The 26,282-nt window shown below is 38.5% G+C and overlaps 2 protein-coding genes and 1 long non-coding RNA gene across 4 annotated transcripts; 1 reads left to right on the top strand and 2 right to left on the bottom strand.

The window, feature by feature from the left end:
* Positions 1 to 144: 144 nt before the first annotated feature.
* On the bottom strand, positions 145 to 4,720 carry oaz1b (ornithine decarboxylase antizyme 1b). The gene is given in 6 exon segments (XM_027139926.2): positions 145 to 937; positions 1,316 to 1,401; positions 1,560 to 1,732; positions 2,197 to 2,283; positions 2,285 to 2,336; positions 4,522 to 4,720. Coding segments are annotated over 6 exon segments (657 nt in total). The 5' UTR covers positions 4,650 to 4,720; the 3' UTR covers positions 145 to 806.
* A 612-nt stretch (positions 4,721 to 5,332) lies between these two features.
* On the top strand, positions 5,333 to 7,299 carry LOC125139858. Its single transcript, XR_007138993.1, has 3 exons — positions 5,333 to 5,421; positions 6,569 to 6,599; positions 6,884 to 7,299. It is a non-coding gene; the product is annotated as an uncharacterized LOC125139858 (long non-coding RNA).
* A 128-nt stretch (positions 7,300 to 7,427) lies between these two features.
* Positions 7,428 to 25,409, bottom strand: LOC113638607 (inactive tyrosine-protein kinase PRAG1). Of its 2 annotated transcripts, XM_027139923.2 has the most exons (8): positions 25,172 to 25,409; positions 15,530 to 15,877; positions 14,379 to 15,324; positions 14,054 to 14,261; positions 11,685 to 11,812; positions 11,183 to 11,203; positions 10,444 to 10,892; positions 7,428 to 9,574 (listed from the first exon to the last, which is right to left on the bottom strand). In XM_027139923.2, the coding sequence occupies exons 2-8, from the start codon at positions 15,761 to 15,763 to the stop codon at positions 8,516 to 8,518; spliced, it is 3,045 nt and encodes a 1,014-aa protein (XP_026995724.2). In that variant the 5' UTR covers positions 15,764 to 15,877; positions 25,172 to 25,409; the 3' UTR covers positions 7,428 to 8,515. The 2 variants fall into 2 exon arrangements, with proteins under 2 accessions (XP_026995724.2, XP_026995725.2); XM_027139924.2 differs by lacking the exon at positions 11,183 to 11,203.
* Positions 25,410 to 26,282: the final 873 nt, after the last annotated feature.

Here is a 26,282-nt window from a genome sequence, read left to right as displayed (position 1 = left end):
AAATGACATTTCCAGATTCAGAAGTCCCCAGTTGGGAAGCCCTATATTGAATAGTCAAGGAAGGCAAGGGACGCCAGTGCTATTTAGAGCATAATTAATGGCAAACAGAACTTAGATACTAATCTATTGAACAAGACACATGCACCGCTTTTGTTTCTTTTTTTATTTCTCACATAAGCACAACACTACAGCTGGGAACATCAACAGAGCCAAACAATGAGAGGGGTGATGAATTAAATCATAATGCAAGTTATATGATGCACAAAAGACAGTCAAACAGCAGGCAGTAAAGCCACTTTGGCGTCGTACCAATTTTCACCCAACAGGATCGTCACTCGATTGGTAGATGCTTCAGCACTTACAACTTTATGCCCTATACAAATCTCACATTCTAGTTTCACTTGGCTATGACACACCAAGCATCAGAACTTACATCGTCCAATATTTTAAAAATTCACTTTAAACCTTGAAGCCAATCAAAATGCAGTGCTAAACAGTACCTATAAACATTGTAAACTGGATGACCTTTTTGATGTACATTCAAAATAAAGCAAATGCAGATTTTATAGCTGTGAGAATTACAACATACTAATGATTTCTTTTTATACAACAGGATTATAATAAAGACCAAAACTAAAAGGCTCAAGATGGAGGAATGATAAATGAAGGAGAAAGGAATAATGTCAGCCTGCATTACAACAATAAATCGGCTCTATTACACTAACAAAAGCAGAGATGTGAACAATTGAACAGGGGAAATAAAATGAGAAAAGATGTGTTGGGTATAAGGGTAGGGAAGGAGGAGTCTAATCTTCATCCGATGAGTCTCTATCAAAGTTGTAGGCCATGAAGAAGACGTCAGGTCGAGGAGGGACAGGGGAGCGGCCCGGACTCACAACCTCAAAGCCCAGGAAACTAAACGTACGCACCAACTTAGCTACACAGAGGGGGAGAAAAAAAAAAAACAAAAACAAAAACAAACAGTTTCATTTCAATCATTAATAACACTGCTTTTTTTAATTTCTTGTTTGAATCAGATCATAAGAAAAACAAATACTACATAAATTTCAACTATTTTTTCAACTAATGGTTAGTCACGGTTGGGATATCTATTGAATAAAATGAGAACAGTTTTCACAAAATGTATTTTCAAATATCTACAGCTTTATGAAAGATTTATGTTCCAGTGATGACACTCGTGTGCATAGATTACATCCAGTCTTTCAATCACCAACACAAAAGATGAGATTTCCCAAGACCCATTACACCATGACTTCATAAATACTAATGGTAGTGAAGTGAAGCAGAAACATACCACGATCATCTCTGTTCTTGTAAAAGCAAACAAACACGCTGGTGACCTTTAAATGTTCTTCAGCAAACTCCAGCAGAGATGCAAAGCTAAGGAGGGGAAAACAAAATATCTAGGTTCATTCCTCACTTTATCCAATGCAATTTAGGTTTCAACGTTAACTTCACTAATATTTAAATTAATTAACATCACTTTAAGCTGGGTCACTTTTTAACACTCCCACCCGCCCCACTAGACAGCCTCTAACCTCTCCTTGCTGCCCTCTGGAAGTGGATCATGAGGAATCTCAACGTATAGGGCTTCACCGCGGACAACAGCCTCCCAGCTAATCACACGAGAGACTGTGGGTCGGCTAAGGAAGTGCAACGTCGCCGGGGAACCACCTCCAGCAGGACGTTCGATCACACTTAACTTCCTGTCCTGGAGAGAGAAAGAGGCATTTCATATTAAAAATGTCCAAAAGATGACATTCAAGCCTGTTCTAAAGGTTTAACAGAACGATACAGTATAGTTTTCACACTGGTCTGATTAAAAGTTATACTGACATTACTACATCACAAGCTAAAGATACGACCTCTAGCTGCACGTTCCATATCATTCAGTCCTTCGCCATTAAACTCAAACTACTCCTAGTACATCATAAGAGGACCACATAAGAACAGATGCAGACAGAGCTCTATTTATCTAGAGTCTGAGAAATAAAATAGCTCAAGTTGTACCAAGAACCATAATGAAAGCATGAAACCATCAGTAAATTTTCATAAATAAGAAAAATCATGCATGTTCTGACAAACTGTATAAAATGTCCATATGGAACAGTTAAATTGATTAAAAGTTAGCATTCTGTTAGCATCTGTCAGCATGCATGTGCGTCTATTCCTCACCGTGTAGAGTGGCCGAGCTGAGGGAGAGTGATCCCGTGTGCCATTCCCTCGCCCACCTGGGATCTTCAGGGGTGGGAGAGGGGCATCAGGAACACCACAGAGGCCCGGGACCAGGAGTACTACTACAGCTCAGAGACAGACTAAAGAAACACAGATGATTGGGGAAAGGGTTTCAGACTTTTCTCCAGACATAAATAGCAAACTAAAGCACTAAAGAATGTTGTTATTAACATAGATTGACAAGCATAGCTACACCTCTAGTCTTTTACCCTAAAACTGAACCCCAGATTAACTAGATCTAACAATTATTTATATTTTATTTAATAGAATATTTATTTTATATTAATAAAACATAAAAAATAAAGCTTCTCGGAAACAGGAAACCAGTATAAACATGCTGAAATGCACTCAGAAAGGCCCTGACCAGGCACATGGTTCTTTAACAATGTTCATTAACTTATGGCATCATTATGATTCTTCCATATTTAAATGCCCAGACAAAGCATTTCCATCTGTAATCACAATTTAATGGCTACCAGCTGCTAAGGTGACAAAAATGCATCAATCATCCAGGATTGTGCAATTTTCCTTTCTTTTTGGAAGTTACTAGCTAAACTCAGATGTTCACAGATCTCCATGTTGCCTCACCGAACAGGTGAAAAACTTCATCTGTTTAACTAAAGCACAAATTCTTACATCATATCCATGACATCGACCTGATATATACCAAGGTCAAGGCCAAAGACAGCAGGCTATAAAACCATACACTTTAGACACAAGTCCCCAACATTAACTCACTGGTTAATATATTTTCAGCATCAAAGAGATCTCAAACAAATTCAGGTGTTCACTTAATATTAAATTATAATCTTTGGTAAACAAATGTTACTCTTTGCAAAATAACTAGAGGTAGTAGTGTAATGATTAACATGTTGGCATCACCACACACCAACCGTACCGTAATGTTGGTTACTGCAGCTAAGTTGGAAACACTGGAAAATTTTAATAATTCATTATGGAGATTTATAATGCATTACATAGCATTCTACAGCATAGTTCACTCTTGTGTCTTGTACAAAACCGTCTTTTAATCCACCAAGCAGCTTTATATACAGCATTAAGGTGACCGGAAATAGCAGACAAATGTGTGTACAATAATTTTAAATAATCCAATGGAAACAGCATATGGCTACAACCACAAACACAGTGAAGTGTTTTTTTTGTTTTTAAATAACCACTGCATTGCATACACTGTTCAGTTTCTTTTCGTTTTAGATACTCAGATCTTCTGTAGCTTTCACACCCTGTGGCTGAGTTTTGTTTATTTTACTTCCGGCAGTCAAGTGGGTTTAAAGTGAAGTGATACTAATTTCAGTTAAACTTCGAAGCAAACAGATTAGATCACAGTATGACTACACTTTCAATTTGGATTTATTTTTCAGATTGGAAAAAAAAAATCTCTAAAACGAACAGAATTTGCTTTATATACACAACAATTCATTTAAAACAATAGTACAACGTTGATTTCTGACAATTGTGCCTGTTAATATGGCAAAATATCACAAGTTACAAAATCTGTAAATTTATTCATTTTTATATATATTTTTATTAAAAAAAAAAAAAAGTTCCCTTGTGTGTTTTAGGTTGTAAAGCAAAAAATAAAGAAAAAAAACCGAGGTAAAGCACTCGAAGTAAATAACAGAGCCGTCATTATGACGTCATATCACCATGAGGAACCTGTGACGCAACTGTCAAGAAACGAGGCCTAGACACGGCTAAGCTAATCATGCTAGCTTACTTCACTAGCAACATTTTGACAAAAAAAAAAAAAAAGAAACAGTGAACCAAATACGCAATTAAGACGTGCTAAAGTGTAAGAATGTCTAGTTAGATAGGTAATAAGGAGATTAATAAGGGAAAAGCCCAGATATTTAGCGATTAAATATACTACGACGTTAATCCTAGCATGCTAATCTGACTAGCTACTTCGTAATTCTATCGTGACCGAAGAAGTCTTTGAAATTTAGTGTCATTTATGCCAATACGAGCTAAAAAAAAAAGAAAAAAAATTAGTGCTGTAAAGCAAAAATTATGACAACAACCAGGTTCTCAACTGCGTTAGCTTAGCTTCTTAGTTAGCACTGTTAAGGCTCAGCAGTTAAAAACGTGGGACAGACCGATAAAACGTGAAAAACATCTGAAATAAAATACAACCCGCCTAAAATATCCACAGGTACCATTTTTTCCATGAAAGACTATCAGCATTATAAACGCAATCTAGTTACCCTTCCCCCCACCACCACCGCTTCCTTCTTTTTTACTTACTTGCTAATCCTGTCAGAAAGATTATTACAATTTAAAGCATCCATTTTGGTTTGACACTGAGGTTTTCCTTCTTTTTCACGTGCGAAACAATGACTGTTGAGTATTCGCTGGAGGTTGGATTTGACCATCCGGCCTCGGAGGGGTTCACGGTGGCCTGATTATCTCTCAGCTCCTGGACTGAAGAAAACTCGTTGATTCTGTGTCGCTCTTTAAAAGCAAAGGCTGTGTTCCAAAACGAACAACTATCTAACACGCATGCGCTAATTCTTCCATAGAACCCGGTTGTTTTTCTACCCTTCGTAGTATGCGAACGTAGGGAGCAAATATGCATTTGGGACGCGACTCTTGTTTTTTACTAAAACGACGCAGGGGCAGTGGAAAATTACTGAGAGAGAGCTGCAGATAAAAACAGAGGAAGCAGAGCTGACTAAACTGTTCATACATCATCTGTTGCAGGGAAGAAAGGGTGTTAAATATTTTTAGTTTTCTGTTTTGCAGTTCAAACAGAGACAATGGTTCAGGTCTTGATTTTAAACACACATGTAAAAGTACACTTTTTTAAACAAACAAAAAAAAGAACTGGTACAGACACTAAAGCTTTAAATCTGCTGCTTTATTTTCCTTATTAATGTATATCACATTGTGTTTTCTCTTTTCATAATACAGCTAATAAACACCTTTAAAATGAACTTCATACAAAAATGTACAATAGTGCTTCCTGTTTGAATTCTTTTTGTTTTTAATCTCCTTTTTGCATCTGTACTTTCACTTCATGTTTTGTTCAGTGCATTCTAACTCATTGTTTTTGTCATTTAGATGTCGCTTCTTGATTTACTACTTGAATGGTGCTAAATTATTTCTATTCGAATTACTACTAAACCTTCGATTGCATTCAGCGTGGTAGGTTCTGAAGTGTATAAACTTTTAGAAATTTTTTGAGATATGACTTTTTCTTGACCCCAGTCATGATGTAAGCATTTTTATTCTTCATTAGTAGCTTTTACTTTACAAATTAACATTCAAATCATTTTACATTTACAGCATTTGGCAGAGAGAGATCAAAGAGATGCTTCAAAGATTTGGCTATTTTGTGTTAAATTTCTATAGATTGTGTGTTTTTAACCTTTTTTACACACAACTCACAACATGATAGCACAAAGACGTGAGTGACGTGACATCTTCAAATTACTTGCATCAGCTAAAGGCATTCTCAGGGTCATTTAGCACAGACTTTACCAAGAACTTTCATTTTATAATGATCTTATCTGTGGTCATATAGTAATTCACTGACAGCAGTTATGTGAACATATCAGCAGGTTAGATAAAATGGCAGATATGCAGTTAACAAGTCACACAACAAGTATTTCTTTTTAACCAGACAAGCAAAAATTCATATTGTAGGAAACACTAACCATATTTCTTTGTCCTAAAGTTACAGCTTTACCTCTGTTACAAGGCACTGACACTTTTCATAAATGTTAAACAAAATGTTTCTTTAAAGAAAACATCATGTCAGTCCCTGGTAAATGAGTTGTTGCTATAGAAACAATAATGCATTGGAACTAAGACGTAATTAGCAGCTGTAGTGTTATAGAAAACTAATCAACTAATCTTCTGACCCATCAGAATCCAGAATTCAACAGAAAACACTGTTATAAGTTAGATTTACAAGGTATAGGAGTTTATACAGCTCTTATGGTATATGGTATGGTATAAGTTACATTTATGGAGTTACTTTTTTGCTGTAAATTTTAAGTATCACTATTTCACCTGCGTTTATCTTCCACTTTTGACAGTTGCTACCTTATCAAACTTCACTAAATTTCTCTATAATAATATGTTTGTAAATTCGTATGGGCAATTTTTAGCCTCAGACATCTTCAATGAAAAAGACTGTTAAAATGTATATTTTGTACATTTGTAAGATGTATTTGCACTTTCTGGCTTAAAGGAGATTAATAAAGAGTTTATATTTTAGCATAAATAATCTGGGTACTTTTTTTTTTTTGGTTATTAGTGAAAATAACCATGCATTTTATTTTGCTAGAGTGCAAAGCTGTGACATGAATGGAGACAATGTAAGTAATTTCTTACTAACCTTAATAAGAACTAAAAACTAGTAATTAAACTAGAAAACTAACTAAGCTTACAGTAGTTTGTGGCCCTCATGCCTCACATAAATGCAGATGTTCCATTTCATTTTCTTACTTATAAAACACATTAAGTACTGAAACAGTCAAGGTTGCTATTAACTCGGGCATGTCTGGTGAACTTTTTAAACAGACTATTCTCTTTAAAATAATAATAATAAAAAAGTAAGAGTTCTGGCATGTAGAGATGCTACAAGGTGTTTGTGTTGCAGTGCATCAAAAGCTCTCAGTGGACTTTCCCCAAGAAGTCCCCTCAAATCATGTGACAATGCTCATCTCATCCCCTGCAAGAATATCTGTAGAGATTAAAAAATAAACAACAAACATACAAACAAAAAACTCACAAATATGTATAATCTCTGGGCTTGTGTCTGTTCTTTATATATATATAAAAAAACACTAAATGGTCAATTACACTGCTGCAGTACTGAATTCTAGGTTCTGATTGATCATTCATTCCCTACCGCTTATCCAAACTACCTCGAGACACGGGGAGAACATGCAAATCATTGAGGTACTGATGTTTTCAGACATTTATTTATGTATGAATTTATGTATTTATGTATTTTATGTATGTACCGGGCTGTCTGCGCCTTTCTGACATCACTTCCTGGTGGAGAACAATCACCTGCAACCAGGAAGCATCTGTTAACTGTTTGCTGGGGTTTAGATGTTGTTAAATAGCTGATAAATAATCTGTCCAACCAATACATATAAACATGAATATCCTGTGAAACACAACACAAATCCCATCAGTTCTGAAAAGATATTTACAGTTTATTGATAAATTTTCAGCAGGTTAATTAAAGGCGATAAGTTTCAATGCATTGTTTATAACTCACAGTATCAGCACAGTGATTTTTGCATTGAATTCTGGCTGTAAAAACAAACAGCATATACACTGGCTAATCATAGACAAGCAAAGAGACATTTCAGTGATCAGATATATTCTCATTAAGACCTGCTTCACACAGTTTCCATACACACAGGTACAATTTCAGTTTCACATTATTCAGTTTCTCTTTCTGTACAATTTTTACATTTTCCTTAGTCTTGACACAACAACAATGTGTATAAAGACCTCATTTAGACTACCTGTATCTATACGTATTGTTGTTTAAGATATTGTTAACCCTGCAATGTTATTTAGATAAAAATTTAGATATAACCAGACGTCTCTCTGACTCAACTCTGATTGGGGCTCTGTGTTTTCAAAACAACCAATCAGTGCACTTTTTTTTATTAACGTATATATTAGGGGATCATCAGCAAATAAAGAATTCAAGATCTCAGTGTTAAATGTTAATAAAGAAACTGTACAACTGCATTCTATATCTGAGTTGATTAACGAATGATTCTTACATTAACACTAGGCAATATGAGGTAATGTCAGTGCAGAAATACAGAGAAATTCACATGAAATGTCTCATCACAACAGTAATACAGAAATTTTCTATCAGCACACAGGTATTAGTTTTTCTGTCTTTACTGTGGCTTTTCTGCTGACTCAGCATTTCTGAAGATCTTTCAAACACAGACACACACACACACACACACACACACACACACACACACACACACACACACACACACACACACACACACACACACATGGTCAGCAGGACAGCAGTCACTCTGTGGCAGTGAGAATCATTTTAAAATTTGTTTAAAAGTCAGCAGGACAGCTGAAATCTAAAAAACTGAAAGTGCACCACCTGTAAATAATGTGTTTCAAGCAAAGGCATGAATTCATCCACATTTCATGATTAAAAGTCTTGTTTAAAAACGGCAGGAATGAAAAAAGTAATGCAAACAATACATGAATGTTGTCCCCCCCTACAATGTCAATGTGAGGGTTTGATAAGGTGCATCATCTGGGCAGTGAGCATTAGGGAGGGTGGATGTGTGTTGGAGAAATACTGACAGCAGAGCCAGTCCTCAAGCTCTGGGGTTTTCTCAGGTTCCAGTGAGCGCTCTGCAAACTTCATCATGAGCAATGCACGCTTCACATCCAACCAGTTCAAGAGCGTGTCCTGGTCCTTGTCTTTCCTGTTGTCAGCAGTGACACGGTCCAGGAGTTCACGGCGTGGTCCCCACAGCAGACTCTGCAGGCCACGCTTAGCTTCTGCAATATGGATCCTCTCATCTGGGTCAGGACGCAGCAGGAGGCGGGCAAGACGCTCCAGTCCGGATGAGTAGATGGAAACGGAAGGGATGGAAGGAAGCTCCTCTATGCGGTAATGACGGTTTTGGAGTGATGGGATGGCCTCGAAAGGATTGGGCAGGTGTAGCATCTCGTAGATCAGGATACCTGTCTGGAACTCATCAACCTTGCGGTACTGAGAGGCAGACACGATCTCAGGTGCCATGCGAGTCAGCTCAGCTCGCTGCTTCTCATCTGTCTCGCACCGCCGCTTCGCTTTGGAGAAGTTGCTAATTAGGAGCCGAGGTAAAGGCCCTTGATGGGTGGGGCTGGAAGTTACGTGTTGTCTCTGAGGCACCAGGAGCATGTTTTCAAGGCAGAGGTCACGGTGAGTGACACCATGAGCTTTAAGGTGCTCAAGAGCATTACAGAGCTGCAACAGGAGAAAACACACGCGCCGCTCATACACTTCGGGATGAGAGCGATGGAAAGACTGATACTCGCTCACAAAGTCTGCCAGACTCTCGCTTGGCACGTCACGCGTGATTACCACCACGCGCTCCTGTTGATCCAAGGGGGTGGTGCTTGGGGAAGAAGGCGGTGCTAGTGTCTCTTCTTGGCCAGGGAGCATGCTCAGAGGCACGCAGGCGATGAAGTGACCGCAGTCCTGCTGCAGGTTAAAATGATGTGGGATTGACTGCTGCACAGACAGACCAAACAGGTGAGACCGCCTTACTTCCTGGGTATGGCCTTTACAGATCTGCATATAGGACAGAAGACAGACAGAAAAAATGTTACAGAAATACAGGTTTGATCAGATGTCACTTTCTTTCATTCTTTCCTGTATCTTTGCTCTCATTTTGTTTTTATCTCCCACCCTGTTTTCCTCTCTGTTCTTCCATCTATCCATCTTTCTCACCTACACTGCCTATTATTATTTCCACATTTTACTTACTAACGTATATTATAAAGAAATAATAGGGGTTTAATGATGCAGTCCAGTCATGACTGGACAAAATTATTAATGAAAAGACACCTTTTGTATTTCTGAATGTGCATTTTTGTCTGTATTTTGTCTGATTGACAAATATAACAAGCTCTACAAAAGTACCTAGTGTCATTTTAACTAAAAATAGAGCTCCAAACTTAGCTTCTTTTTCCTGTAGGTTGCTGCGCTGCAGAGCTGGTAATCTAAAATCTACCACAGAACTCCTTTTACTGGATATAACATTGCTGTGTAACAATGTGTCAGGTGTGGAAATTCAGAGCAAATGGGCCCAGTGTGCTTTATGGGTTAATACAGGTTGGGACCTCTGCTGTTCAAACAGTGGAATTACATGAGATGCATAATTAAAAGCACGCTGATGCCCATGTGTGCTTGCTAACTATATGGGTAATGCAGGTTTGGACCTCTGCTGGTTAAACTGTGGAATTACATGAGCTGCATAATTAATAGAATGATTCCCAGCTAGTGTATCACACAGTCACACAATGAACATCAACAATCTGTTTTGTATTGTGATGCACAGAGAACATGCATAGACACACTCCTAATAGAAATGTATAAAAATCTGTGCAAATATTCACATACACACACACACACACACACGCGCACACACTATCTCTGACCTTGACAGCGTATGGCGTGTGTATGTCTGAGGAGCAGGAGGCAGGGTAGTATGCAGCATCCCTGGTCACACACACGGCACGGCTGCAGCTCAGTTTGAACAAACTCCACTCGTGCTCGTTGAAGAAGCGATGTGTGTGTTTCTGTGGGTGTGTATAACGCTCCTCACACTTCAGTGTCAAGCGCCGCACACACTCGCTATACAGCCCACCCAGTCGAGCGTAAACACATTCCCGACTTGCCCCACTACTCAGGAGTGTCTGCAGAGACACCGAGGATGAATTGGAGAGCTGAGGAGTTGAACAGGAAGTGACGGCGTGACTTTTGAACTTAGTTTCTATGTCAGAGGAGGTGGTGCGGCTCAGGAGCTTTTTCTCTGGTAATGGAGGGGGACAGAGACTTGGATTCGGGAACAGAGAAGGACAGGAGTGTTGCGTTGATTCCTGAACAACTAGAGAGAGAGAGAGAGAGAGAGAGAGAGAATTATACTGGTCACATGACTTCCAGTCAGAAAGTCATTCCATCTGTCTGTCATGCCAAAAACAAGAGACCTGATGGCTCGATTATATGAGCACTGGAGAGACAGACAGACTGCCTCCTCTGTGTGTTTGTTGTGTGCGTGTTACTGTTTAACTAGGTAACACCTTTAACACAGCGTGAGGTGGAATGAGAACCGTGTGTTTTATCAGGGTGTGTTGTGTGTGGTCTGTGTACACATAGTGAGACAGCGCTGATTATTACCTGAGACAGATTTACGCACACCTGAGAGAGAGACACAGACAAAAAAAATAACTGGAATCAAAAACATATAGAATGAGAAAAAGACAGGGAATGAGATTAAAGTTAAACATGTGGGGATGTGTTAGCTTAGTGGTTAAGGCATTGGAAGGTTGTGAGTTTGAATACTACATCCACTGCTGGGAACTTGGACACGGTCCTTAACCCCCAATTCCTCAGTTGTACAAAAATGAGATAAGGGTCTGGGTAAGGGCATCTACCAAATGCCGTAAATATAAATAAACAGTGAAAAAGATAGAGGACTGTATATATAGTATGTGCATGTGTGTGCATGTGTAATGAGTAGTTTCATGCGATTAAATGCCTGTGGTACATGGGAGAAATTTCCTCTTATTATCCTCTCATTATCTGTCCCCTTATCATTTACCACCCCCTTTAGTCTGCTAGAGAGTTCGAGAGCTATTCCATTAGCGGACCCAGGGCAATCAGTTGTAAGTACACTCACCAGAATCGGTCAGAGCCGGCAGACTGTCTGAAGAGGTTGCGTTCATTTCCTTCACTGAGTGAGGGAGTGACTCCACTGATCCCCGCTGATCCAATTCCATACTGCTCACACTGAGCTTAACACAGGATCTGTTCACACACACACACACACACACACACACACACACACACACACACACACACACACACACACACACACACACACACACACACACACACACACACACACAAACACACACAAACACACACACACACCTCATCAAACTCATTAAAATAACTAATGACAACATACATGAGACATAAGTATGGGTCATATATATAATATTTTATATATCCTGAATATTTAATAAAAATTTCCATTTCATTACAGTAACACTTCACTTCATTTTTAATTTGCTGTGTTCAGTTTCAATCCCCTCCTCACAGCAGTTAAGGTGTCATGTTTTGCTCACAGTACTGCTGTAGGTTTGCTGCATATCACTTGGTGGAATAATAATTCACTGAAACCTACTATGGTACCTCTCACTTCCTTTCAGTTTTTCTCTTGTTCTCTCTCTCAGTTGTATCTGTTCATCTCTCTCACCGGTTTTGCTATATTTCTGTCCCTCTCTCTCCCCATGTCTGTCTGTCAGTAGATTTCAGTCCTGATCCTCATAGACTCTCACACACTCATACAAAAGTGTCACAAAGCTAGGGCATCTAGATAGTGTGATTGAAATGACACCTGGGGCATGTAGGGTGACAAAAAACATTAATCTTAGCCAATCAGAACACACTGTAGTGTACTCATTTACATTTACGGCACTTAGCAGACACCCTTATCCAGAGTGACTTACAACTGAGCAACTGAGGGTTAAGGGCCTTGCTCAGGGCCCCAGCAGTGGCAGCTTGGTGGACCTGGGGTTCGAACCCTTGACCTTCCAATCGGTAGCCCAACACCTTAACCACTGTGCTACCACATCCCTCAGCTCTCAGCCAATCAGAACACACTGTAGCGCTCTCAGCCAATCAGAACACACTGTAGCGCTCTCAGCCAATGAGAGCTTAGTAGTTAGGCGTTGATCCACTGATTGGAAGGTCATGAGATTGAATCCCAGGTCAACCAAGCGTCAAGGGTTCGAACCCCAGGTCCACCAAGCTGCCACTGCTGGGGCCCTGAGATAGGCCCTTAACCCTCAGTTACTCAGATGTATAAAAAGAAGTCATGCTGGATAAGGACATCTGCCAAATGCCATGAATGTAATGGCAACCAGGACTAAACCTGAATCAGGAACACTGGTGAGTATTCATGCTGTGTGAGAGGATTAATGGTTGGTGGTGGGACTTCAGGGTAAGAGGACACCACCATCTCAGGCTCATCATTGCTTGGTGTTTGTTGTGAAAGCATGAGGAGTTTTATCTGTCAGAAAAATGATGAGATCCAAACAGAGAAAGCAGTGTGTGCATTAGCAACAATCTTCCTCTCCCTGGGCATGTATGCATATACACACATTCTTCATACGGCTTAAATAAAATAAAATTCAAATTAGTATGAAATTGTATTCTATTTAAATTAAAGTAAACCTGTAATAACAAGGAATTCATTCAGCTCTAATACAAGCTCATTCAGAGAGTGTGAATGAATGTGTGTGTTTGTCATAGAGGGTCGTGGATTTGTTCAATCTAACAAGAAGACTGTGTGTGGCAGGACTGAGCACCACAGTAATAACCCTTTTTATTTACTACACACTGCCAGAGTTTCTTATGCTATATCATAGTTTACTAAGCGTTAGTGTTGACATTTAAGGTACAGTTTCACTTCTGACTACAATGCTCTTACTCTGAAGACAATTTCCTAATTAATGTAAACCTGGGATTTGCAGCTGCACTTCTGGCAGAGCTGAAAATTAATCAGCACCTTCAGATCTTTCAGAATCCAGAATTCAAGAGTGCTATGGTGTATCGTTAACATACGCAGATGTGTGCATTTACAACTCTACACTGCACACATTTTTCTCCTTCATCTAGTCACATACATATTTCCTTTACTGTTATTTTGTGTTTGAACAAATCAAAATACTCAAGTGCTTAAAGTTTAACCACAAAAGCCAAAAGAATGTTCAGAATTTATTAAGCTGTACTGATCTAATTCTGTAGACTTTTTTCCCTTTGTCCCTTTGTGCATGTTTATGAATAACAGTCACCATACAGAGCAAGAAACCACATTGGTGCTGAGACATTGCAGCATACTAAATCGAAGGCTTTAAGAGTCTGTTATTGATTAATTTAGCATCAAAGTTCTTGTATGAAAAAAAAAAGCAAGGATTAATGTGGATCCATTGTAGATGACAATTACTACACTGAAAGTGTTTATTTAAAGATGGTCCTTACCGGTGATGTTTTTTGGGTGGAGGCAGTGGAGGTCTGGGCTCACTGCTGCAGCTGCTGTCAGATTTCATCTCCACTTGTTTCTCACTGGGACTGTTGTTTCTCTCATTCGTGCCAGGCGTAGACTCACACTTGTCCTTCCATTCTCTTTCTGTTTCCTTCTTCTCCTCCTCCTTGGCTCGAGGCTCTGAGCTCCACAAGCTGCTCAGTACTGTGGAGAAAATTTGTTAAAGCTAATCAGTGCTACGGTACAATCACACTGTATATCTGAAATTACTGTGTTATTCATACTAAACATACCCTCATACAATCCCATGAGTATTTTTACCTGGGCAGGAGGAGTGGGCTTCACCCTGAGACAGTTTGAGGGGTGGAGACATGTGGAAGTTAAATTCAGGAAGAGGAGACAAACTAGACGTGCCGAGTTTTGGAGAACGTGAGTTTCTTTTGGGAGGAATGGGTGGGCTTGCTTTGGTCTCAGTTTGTGTGGTCAGGTCTGCGGACACTGGGGTTGTTCCCATGACGACAGGGGAAGACGGCCAGCTGAAAACAGGGCTGGAGGGATCATCAGGGGTTGTAGGGCTGAAGCGGAGCCACTGAGTACTAACAGCAGAATCAGGGCTGCTCAGGTAAAAGGTGCGGTTGGTTTCCCCCGTGTGGGCAGCCATAACAGTGATGGTTGCCCTTTGACCTTCCCCATCATCACTGACCTCGGTGATGAGATCAGCATTTTGGCGAGGACGGCACTTCCTCTTTGAGCTCTCTGCATATATCGGCTCTGAGTGGATCGTGGCCAGGCCAGTCAGTGAGTCCGAACTGCTGCAATGTGAAAAATCTGACATGCTGGCGTTATTAAGGGATCCTGGGGTTGCCACAGGCGATGAAAGAACACTGTGCATCTCTGCGGCTGCACCATTAACAGCCCCATTTATATTTCCTGTAGCTGTGTTTGTTATGACCTGCACTTCCTGTTTATGATGATGTAGATGTGAATCACAGGAAGTGATATAAGTGCATGTCTGTGTTTTGGCCACCTGAGGACTGAAATTCTCTTTTAGCTCAACGGGACTGCGGCAATCCTCCTGCATGATAAACACACAGCCTGTGGTGGGTGGTGCTTTAGGAGACACAGGAGTCCTGCTTGAATAATCCAGCTTTGTGGAAATACCATTCTGCAGAATCACATCCTTCAGAGTTTTACTGCAGCCATTACTGTCGATGTAGAGAGATGACAACTCCAGAATATTCTTCAGTCCAATCGAACTCTTATGTGCCTTCAGAAAAATAAATGAATGAAAACATGATAGAGACAAAAAATAGGGGTCAGTTTGGGTGTGATTATGATTTGCTACTTATCCAGAAGTGACTGAACACATACACATACAGAGTGGTAACAGAGAGCTTCATTTTGACATTTAATGGAATCTGTGTGTGATTGGTGCACATGCAAAGGAAGTTCAAATGTTTTCCCTCAAATACCTGCTGTGTGTTCATGGTAAACTCTGCTGTCTCCTCGGTTGTGTCCAAGTTTATCATTGTGGGCTTGACGGCGATAGTGGGCTTAATATAGGTCGAGGCTGAGGCACCTTCATCCTCCTGTTCGTCCCTGCACAAGCTCTTCCTGCCTTTAACGTGGGCACTACGTGGGTGGAAGCAGTTTTTACAGGATCCTGGTTTCCACACGTGCTCTGCAAACTCACTGCACGCTGACATTTTATGCAACACACTTCCACTTTGGGCAGAATATGGCTCTGGATTACAAGTGGGTGAAACAAGTGGAGCACAGAGAAGGCTCACAGGTCATGATGCGTACAAGGCCTCAAACACCTAAGAGAGGAAAAAAGCAGAAAATTAAAACAGGTTCTACACACAGCAATTATGTACGTGGTAACTGATGGGAGCAAATACTGCGTGTATATTGTGTGACTCAGTGACCCTGTATAAGGTACATACCGAAGTTACAGTCTAAACACCCAAAGCAGCAGCACAAAAACTGTTTCATATTTAAAGATCCATTAAATAGAGCAAACATCTGCAAACAGTTTTCATTTAATCTATTTATCGAATTGCAGAAAGGTTCTACTGAGACCAGTGTGATAAATCACTAAATAAAACATCTCAAATAAAAAGGTACAACCAGAATAAAATCCTAGTTTATTTTGGGGTCTATTTACACAACTGCATAAAGTTAAAATTTAGATATATAAGTATTTGATTAGACCTGTATGATGAAGCAAGTAAAAAAAAATATATAATAAATATTTTATTTAAATTTTTTTAAATAAAGCCATTCTGATCCAGGCCTGATCAGGGTGAAGCTGTTCTGTTACAATGTTCTTTTGCGTCTTGTGTTTTACGTGCAGTCCTCATGCTGGGGCAGGTTTTTTATGTGAACTACCACAATTTAGCACAATCGACAAATCTAATAAAACACTCACGAAAAATTTCACTGGTGAAAGCAGGAATGCTAGGAATGTGTGTGTGTGTGTGAGGGGGTTAGTGACTCACACCATGGTGAGTTTCGCACCACAACGGTGAGGAACAAGGTCAAACACACACACATACATACACAAAGGAGGACAGAAACTTCACCTTTGTCCTGCTTTTAGTTTCATCACAGGAAGTCAGACGACTCCACCCATTACGCATACCCAGTAGCCAGAGAAACGCAATCGCCTGCTTGCTACAGGGTTTCTGTCATGTGACACATATTGATAACGTTTTACAGCTCTTAAAAAGACCACTGCAAAATTACCAGTTTCACTGGTTTTACTATAGGTATGTGTTTGGGTAAAATGAACAATTTTGTTTTATGGTATAAACTACTGACAACAATTTTCCGAAATTCAAAATAAACATATTGCCATGTAGAGCATTTATTTGCAGAAAATGTCAACTGATCAAAATAACAAAAAAAGCTGCAGTGTTCTCAGACCTCAAACAATGCAAAGAAAATAAGCTTTTTTGTTTTTAAATAACCCTGATTTTCAGTCACAGCTTTCATGCGTCTGGGCAGGCTCGCCACCATTTCATATTACTGTTGGGTCACTTTATGACACTCCTGACATAAAAAAAAAAAAAAAAAAAGCTTTGTTAGATGGACTGTGATCTGTCTTCCTCTTGGTCACATTCTTGAGGTTTTTATTGCGGTTCAGGTATGGAGATTTGGCTGGCCATAACTTTATTGATGTGGCCATAACCTTGATGTGGTAGTCCACCTTCCTCACCATCAACTTCGCTCTGTGGCATAGAGGATTGTTCTTCTGAAAAACAATCCTCAGAGTTGGGGAATGGTGGGGAATATTAGTCATAGCAAAAGGAAGTTTTCTTCCAGGACAACCTTTTTCCTGGTCTGATTCATGTGCCCTTCACAAAGAATACGTTCCAGCCTTTCTAACGCACCCCCAGATCATCACTGATCTGCCACCAAATTTCACAGTTGCTGTGAGACACTGTGGCTTGTAGGCCTCTCTAGGCCTCACTCTAATGATTAAGCAACCTGGTGCTTTGCAAATCTGAAAATTGGACATCAGAGATGATGTCCTCTACAGCCCAATCCTCAGCCTGGCTTTTATTTGCTTCTCAGTGATGAAGGGCTTTTTCAAGCTTTGTATGACTTCTGCATGATCTCTGCAGCTTGACCTTGTTCTTATGAACTGCGGTCTTTGAAATTTTAAGAATGGAAGCAACCTGACGCTCACTATAACCCTCTGTCAGGACAGCCAGAATTGAACCCTTCAATTCCTCACTCAAAGCGTTTCTTTTCAACTCTTTTTTTCAACTCTGTACATTCAGCTTCAGATCATTACAACTGTTTATCCCACAGCACTATACATACATCACTGATTCTTGAGATAAGGGACAAAACATGTCCCACATCAAAATGTTACAATTTGCCTTAAAAAACAATAAATTGTTTCAATTAAAAAGGCTTTAAAAGTTGGATATGGAAGACTTGTGTATGTTTAGACCCTTAGTTTTGTATATATTTATGTTATTTCATAGTAATTTTATAAAATACCGGCACTGTACTATGAAAGCCCATGCAAATGAACTCGTCCTCTGTAGAGGTCACAGTATCAAACTGCAAAAAATCTCAAAATCTGTTATCAATTCATGTCAACTCCGTCAGATATTTTTCAAATTCGAAATAAATCAGTCATATTTTGGTCAGCTTTAACCCCGAGGACCCCTTTGAATCTTGTCTGTTGATGGATGCAGCAGTCCAACACATGGCCTCGTAAGTTTTACATTTTTTTAAATATTTAGCAAACAAGTTGAAATCCCTGTGGTCACAGCTTTTATGTGTCAACACCGTCTTCCAAGTAGGGATGATTTTAATCAAGAATTTTGAAATAAATGTTGGTATTTTGGTTTAGTTTAGTGGCAGCTGACCACTGAGGAAAATGGCTACCATTTATTAGACATGATTAAATTGAAAAAAACATATTGTTTTGTCAACTCCGTCAGACGTCAACTCCGTCAGATATTTTGTCTGACGGTGTTGACATGTAAGCTGATGGAGTGGAAAAGTGCTCCCAAATACTTAAGTAACGTACACTACCGTTCAAAAGTTTAGGGTCACTTGACTAAAATGTTAACTATGATTTAAAAATCATTTACTCTGAAGGTGTATGGTTAAATGCTTGAAATTACTTTTGTAGACAAAAATATACCTGTGCCAAACAGATAAAATATTAGAAAACTAAAATTTTATTTAAATAGATGACTTACACTGAATATTGAAGAAAACCAGCCAATAAGAGCCCAGATTAAATATGAACTCCTTCTATACTCTTTACATTCATCCTAAATTGAAAATTTAAGCAGCTTCTTGAAAAAATGACACGCATACGGTTTTGCAATTTCTAGGCAAAGGGTGACTGCACTTCAGATGATAAAATAACAGAGTTTTGATTTATTTTGGATGATTTTAGTCACCAACATAATTCTTACAGTTACATTTGTGTTATGCTGTAGTTTGGACGAGTTTATTATTTGTGTGTAATATGGAAAAAAATATAAATAAAGAACAAGTGAGAGACCCTAAACGTTTGAATGGTAGCTATATAACATGATATTATGATCCAAGTATACATGTTGATTGACTTAAAATATCTTAATATTTAAAATATATAAAGGATTTACAGTTTACAGTTTAATTCGAATATAGATGAGCAATAGAGGAGCTCCAGATACATTTGCTTTTTTCTTTTGATACCAGGAACATTTTGACTTCATGTGTGCCTTAAAGATCCTGTCACCAGGTACTCTTTGTTTGAAGTTTGATACCCTTTCCCTTGATACTCACTCTCTTTTCCATGTTAAAACTAGGTAATCTTTAATCAGTTTAATTCTCGATTAGTTTGTCAACACCGTCAATTGTGTGTCAACACCGTAAGATGGAGATTTTTTATTTTTATAAAAAAATGTATGTTTCTTTTGTTCAAAGGAGTGTGTTCATACATTAAAACACCAATTTATCTACATGCATCAGTGTCTTGTGTGCACAAAACCATTGATTGTATATATTAAAAATGAAAAAAAATTAGTAAACTAAAAGAAGGTAATTTAAAATGGCTAATTCCAAAACAATGTAACATAATATTAAAAGTGTATACAATACAATTTATCACTTAACCTTGCTAAGGCACACCATTTATGCATACTTAAAGACTTTACAGTGTTGTTGAATTGATCAAACACACAAAAACACATTTTTATGTGTCAGAAGGAGTTGACACGTCAACTTACTAAGTGAGTAAATGTACATTTTTATAAAAAGTGGTTGAATAAAAAACCTGTTCCTTTTCATGGTATGATAGATGAGACCCGTGTTTATGAAGATATCCAGTTCAAATTAATGTAGGATCGATTTTTTTGTTTGTCACTTTTCAGAAGTACTTTTGTCCCTTCTCAAGAATCAGTGATTATATATATATATATATATACACACACACACACACACACACACACACACACACACACACACACACACACACACACACACACCTTGTTTTTTCCCCATACCAAAAAAAGAGTAAAATAGAGAAGAGAAGTGAAATGAATCACTAAGGAACAGATTCACTTCATTTGCTTCTCAATGTAGAGAATGAAGTGGACAGACAGGATAATGTGAGTTGATTACTTAGAGAGACATCATGTCACGCTGTAGTGTTCAGCTAAATGTTACAGAGACCTATCTTTTATTATTATTATTATTATTATTATTATTAATACAGAAGCTTTGTATGATTTTTTTTGTACGGCAGCTAAGACCACGGGTCGGATATTGTATTTCTCATGCTTCTCGTGGTTTCCTCCGAGTTTTCCGGTTTCCTCCCCAGTCAAAAAAGACATGAGCTGTAGGAGCTGAGAAGCTCAGTCATGGGGTGATGCCTGGACTTTGAAACATCTTTCTTTTTCTGATTATTTTTATATTTCTCAAGAAACCAATTGTTCCTGGGTTAAATATTTACTCCAGATGCACCTGAGATAAAATTGATTGCGAGACAGTGTGTGTCATGAGCACATTAATAGCCAGTAACAGTGTTAAGGTACACTAGTTAACTTAAATAAGGGTGTGAACTCTGCTCTGTGTTGGTGTCTTGTTGCTTGATAATTACAGCAGGGTTTAGTTTGGGTGTGAGAATCCTCTGTTTGTCGATTGTTGTCAAATACAAACACACTGGATTTAGCCAAAAAAAGTCCAAAATCTCATACTGTATACATCTAGTTTTACTCAGGCTTTACTAAAAAAAAGAGTGCCATCATCAAAACACAAGTACTTTTATTTTTAAAAAAAAAAGTGTAAAGGAGACAGAAAATGACTGTTGATCTGGGTTTTAAATTCTATATGGTAGAATAACCTAGTTTAAAAATTTTAATCTAGGTTTAAAAAGTGCTGAAAATGTCATTTTTTTACAAATTCTTAGTAGAAAACTGTATTTGCACATGCTCGCAAATGTAATTAAAAATAAAATAAAATAATATTCCCTAATTCTCAACGTCTTACATACGGCCTCGGTTATCAATATTTGTTGTGCTTAGTTGTGCGTAAATGTCTGCATAAGGCTAAGATTGATTTTTCTGATTTCCAATGTGAGCATGTGTGTCACAGCTCCTATCGATGTAGTAATGGCCACAAATTTAAGGAGTCTCGAAGTGCAAAGACATCTGTGAAAATGAACTGGGAAATTGAGGGGAACTTGTTTTGACTCACTACTGTGCTTATAAAAGTTTTACTTCTCTTCATTTTTGATTTTGAATCGACTTGCTTTTTAAATTTTTTTGTTTATATTTTTTAAATGAATGGCAATAACATAAAACAACTATTTTTTAAACATAATTTTTCCTTTGGCATTTATAGTCCCTGACTCAGTGGACTCACGTGATAACTGCTAAATAACCAATTAAAACTTGATACAAATTATTTTAATTTGTACGTTTTAATTAGTTTTAATTAACATGTTTCTTGTGCCAAGGCTCATATAAAAGATGTTTGTTGATAAACGAGGCCCATTGTTTCTGTTAAGACAAAAAAAATATCTAACTAGCACAGCAGTGTTCAGTGTTGCTAAGTCACAAAAATTTGTGGTGTTGCGTACTTCTGTGTACACTTGATAGACAAAATGTGTGTGGCTTAAAGTAGAAATAGAAGGTGTTTACAGCGGCAGTGGATTAAAGAGTTTACAGCACATTCGTGGCCCTGTGCCGAGAAACAGAGCTGTACAGTGATTCAGGGCGAGTCCTGAGGGAGGGGGGTGTGAAATTTTTGGGGAGTCGCAGTCAGACACAAAAGAGATGAGAACCACTGAAGTAGGGAATGCAATTGGGTAAAACTAGACATTAACAGACAAAAATGCATTTTGAACTGTATTTAAGAAAGGTGAGGTAAAATGTTAAATCATACTCCATGAGCAAGTATGAAACAGTAACTAGTACACGAACAGACCTTACTGTCCATCCACTTACACGTCTCACTGCCTAATGATAGTTTTATAAAAGAACTGACACCTGGTGATATTTTTAGAAAAGTGGATATAATTGTATTCGTATAGATCAAGATTAATTTCATATCACCATGAGTCAGCAGACATCAGTCTGCACAGTAAAAAGAAATCCTAGACACACACAGGGAAAAAAAAAGACCTCCGAGAGATACAGAGACACACATACATACATACATACATACAAACAGAGAGAGAGAGACAGGTACAAAGCAGCAACACACTGGCGACCTGCTTGAAATCCAATTCAGACTAGTCTACTGTGAAACAACGATTAGCAATTTGAGGTGAGAAACTGCAGAAATCAAGCTGACTTTATGATGTAAAATATTGCACATTATTACACTTTATATTACACAGACATTTTAAACAATTATAAACGGTTGATATTTCGGTCACATTATCCACACCAGATTAAACGTCCACTTTTTAATGTGGTCCCATTAAAATATTCTGCTGTGCATCATGTACAGTGAAAACATCTTCCTGCATTTAACAATCTGCATTATTAAACCTACAGTTAACGCATGTCCTATTCATAAGGAAATCAGTCCCTGAGGGCTGAGACGGTGTTTGTTCAGGAGATGGAGTGGAATGCACCTGAACATCCTGACGTTAAGACTCCAGGCCTTCCAGGCCCACACGTTAATAACGAAAACAAGACGAGACACGGCATAAGTTACAGCGTCAGAGTGAGTTTCACTTAACCACTCACCAAGGCTATGTATGCATATACACAGTATCAGCCAGGATCTGTGTGTAATCACCTGTCATTTTAGTCAACACTCATTATTTTATTCACTAAACACACTTCTGCTCTTAACTTCTACAACGTAGTGATGATGTGCAGTTTTATACTGGAATCTGCACATCAACAGCATTCTAGAGAGCTTCAACTCAAGCAAAGCATATTCAGATCAATACAGATCTGCATCCAAAAACAAACACACTTTTTATTCTCTGTTCGTATAAATATGGATTCCAAAATTTTTACATATGTAGATTTATAACATAATTTGTATACATCTGTATCGATAGTTAAACATGTGTAGTGAGGGTTTGGTACCATAATTGATCATGTCGTTGTTCAGACCTCAGGCATAACTACGGATTATTCAGAAGCTGCACAAGAGTTACGTTTAAGGGGTGGAGTTTCAATACTGACAGTTCGATGTAACCACATTTGTCTTTTGGGATGTAAATATGCTTAGAATACTATAGAATGCCTTTCCAAACCAATATTAAATACATACACATTATGCTGTTTATTAAAGATTGAATTTATAAATAGAATTGTCACTTCAAGCCCACGAAAAGCAAGGACATCACAGATTAAGTTGTAGGAGATGGAAGCACAGCAGAAAATAATAAGAAGCATATTTAGATAATGCTTTATGTTGGATAATTATTTCCTTTTTTTTGGAGGCTTAAAAAGGAAATACTTGTGCTCACTGAGTGCATTTTCTCAGTGAATAACCACCTTAAGTAATAATCTGAATCTTAATAATTAATACTGATGCCAAGTCTTTGGATTTAAATCATCAACTCATATTAGCTGATTAATAGAACAGTGAATGTACATGTGAGTAGCAAATGTCCCATGTAAATTGAACTTTACTGAAACTCTTCCTGTGTTCATGAAAAGGAAGCAAAACTGATTGATCCATTTTTATTTTCCAGCATGTATCCCAGTCTCTCCAAAGGCCATTGGTAAAAAATTGATGTAGGTGATGTATGCTGTAGTGCAGCTTCACAAAGTCACACCAGTTCATTGATTATTTTATTTTACACTGAAAAGCTAGACACGTAGCAAGTCTGTGTTTAGCTAGCTCCATAACATCATATTTCCAAATACTGCCATTAAAGAGCCATATTTTCTGCATTATTGGCTGGTTGGCTGGTAAGCTGGAAGCTGGCTCTGTGAAGCCAAAGCATTATATTCATCCAGGAACAATAACAAAATAAAATATGACCATTAGTTTAAAAATAAACAGAAGGTGGTGTCAGAAATGAGTCATTGCTAATCCTGATGCTAATTAGTTTGTTTCTTATCAGTGGAAACTGGGAAGAGAAAATGATGTCACCATTTCAAAATTCTACATCATTTCCTTTATGGACAATAACGGGCATGGTTCCTGCATGAACAGGAACTTGTACAGGATCAGTTCCTCAACTCTGCAGTCCCTCTAAAAAGTTTAATGTCAATGAGAACACTTACACCTGCTGCATTACATGAAATAAAGCCTCCAGCTTCCTTCCAGTGCAGTGTTCTATATAACAAAAGGGGAACCATTTAGCATTCAGCTCCCTACTCCCTAAAAAGAGACACTTCACAGGCTGTGTACAAAGGCTGTCACTGGTAATATAACCAGACCTACACACTATATAACAGTAAACACAGGGTATAAAGTTAAAGCTCTTATCCAGTATGAGGCTATGAAACCGACCAAATAGGATATAACTGCTATTATATATAACATTTGGGACTAGGTACTCCTTATACAAATACAGTACACAGGGTAATGAAAATGCATGTTCATTAGGCAGCCATGGGACAGTCAGCTTCTCTAAAAGTTTACTACATTTAGTGAGGGATAATGAATCCTGCATTGTGAGTAGTGCACTACATGTCATTTGAGATTCAGGTTCCTACATCAGAGCACATGTTCAACAGAAAGCCATGTGATGTTCAGCTTCCTTCTCCACCTCCAATAAGTTTAATGAGTAGGATGCCTTAATGAAACCACCCTTACACACTATTTAACCCATATGCACTACAGGGCTTCATGGTGTTCTAACAGTGGCCCATTTAAATGTATTATAAACTTTAAATTCATTTCTAAACTCGAGCAGGAAATCCCATATTTTTCATTCACTTTATAAAGCAAAGGCATGTTAATGGAAACTGGTTTAAACTCAAAGGCAACATTGATGGAACCTGGTTTGAGGTAAAATTCCCTAATGGGGTTTAAAAAAAAGACAAAAGAACTACATCCGGTTTAAAAAGCAACACTAAACAAACAACAAAACCTCCCCAAAAACCCTGCAAACGCGTGTGACAGGTTTAAAGGGTGTTATTTTGATGGTAAGACATAAAACAGCTTGGCTTTACCTCAGTTAAACAGCGCGCGGGGTCTCGCCTCAACACTCCGGATTTCCGTTACAATTTAAATCCTTAACATGTATTTTTCGTTATAATTTAAATCCTCAACGGTTTTCTGTATCGTGTTAAAAATGCGACAGGTTGCAGCGGGAAAGACAATGTAAGGCACGCGAGCCCTTTGATGTGTTACAGCCTCCGCAGGATCAGTCAGACTGAAGAGACCTAGAGCAGATGGGCGGGGCCATTAGGGAAGGGGTGTGGTTAACAAATCCGCAGGAGGGACATGTTGCCAGATTGGGACTGTTATATTTTCTCTCTCTCTCTCTCTCTCTCTCTCTCTCTCTCTCTCTCTCTCTCTCTCTCACACACACACACACACACACACACACACACACACACACACACACACACACACACACACACACACACACACACACTATCTCTCTCTCTCTCACTCACACACACACACACACACACACACACTCTCTCTCTCTCTCTCTCTCTCTCTCTCTCTCTCTCTCACTCACTAACACACACACACACACACACACACACACACACACACACACACACACACACACACACACACACACTATCTCTCTCTCTCTCTCTCTCTCTCTCTCACTCACACACACACACACACACACACACACACACTCTCTCTCTCTCTCTCTCTCTCTCTCTCTCTCTCTCTCAATCTCACACACACACACACACAGACAAAGACAAGGTGAGCATACAGAAAAATGTGATCTCTGTAGTGTTTGTCTATGTCAGTAATAGAAGTGCTGGTAATAGAAGAGTTTGTTTCATTTCAGTTAGTCTCAGAGTTTACATAGAATGGTGCAAAATACAAAAAACATTGAGTGCACCCTCTTTGACTTTTTTAACCATGTTTGTTGTCTCAGCATGCAAAAAAGAAAATCATAGGACCTGCACAAGACTATATATGGTTTACAATCCTGTCAGTCAGAAACAAGAATCTGAGGATATCATGGGAAACTAATTTCTGCAAAAAACTGAAAGACCCCTGTATAAAGTACCTACAAAAATGGGTGTGAAAAAGAAAAATAAAGAACATGCTTCAGCATGTCTGATGCCAATGATAAAGACTTCAGGA

Source organism: Tachysurus fulvidraco, chromosome 21 (genome assembly GCF_022655615.1).
Source record: "Tachysurus fulvidraco isolate hzauxx_2018 chromosome 21, HZAU_PFXX_2.0, whole genome shotgun sequence".
Classification (NCBI taxonomy): Eukaryota; Metazoa; Chordata; class Actinopteri; order Siluriformes; family Bagridae; genus Tachysurus; species Tachysurus fulvidraco.
This window is presented reverse-complemented; position numbering and strand designations above follow the sequence as displayed.

Coding starts and splice junctions, on each gene's coding strand:
- LOC113638607 (XM_027139923.2), bottom strand. CDS start 15,763: ATGTCAGCGTGCAGTGAGTTTGCAGAGCACGTGTGGAAACCAGGATCC. Junction 15,325..15,529: donor TTACCATGAACACACAGCAG/GTATTTGAGGGA, acceptor ATTTTTCTGAAG/GCACATAAGAGTTCGATTGG. Junction 11,204..11,684: donor GCCGGCTCTGACCGATTCTG/GTGAGTGTACTT, acceptor TCTCTCTCTCAG/GTGTGCGTAAATCTGTCTCA.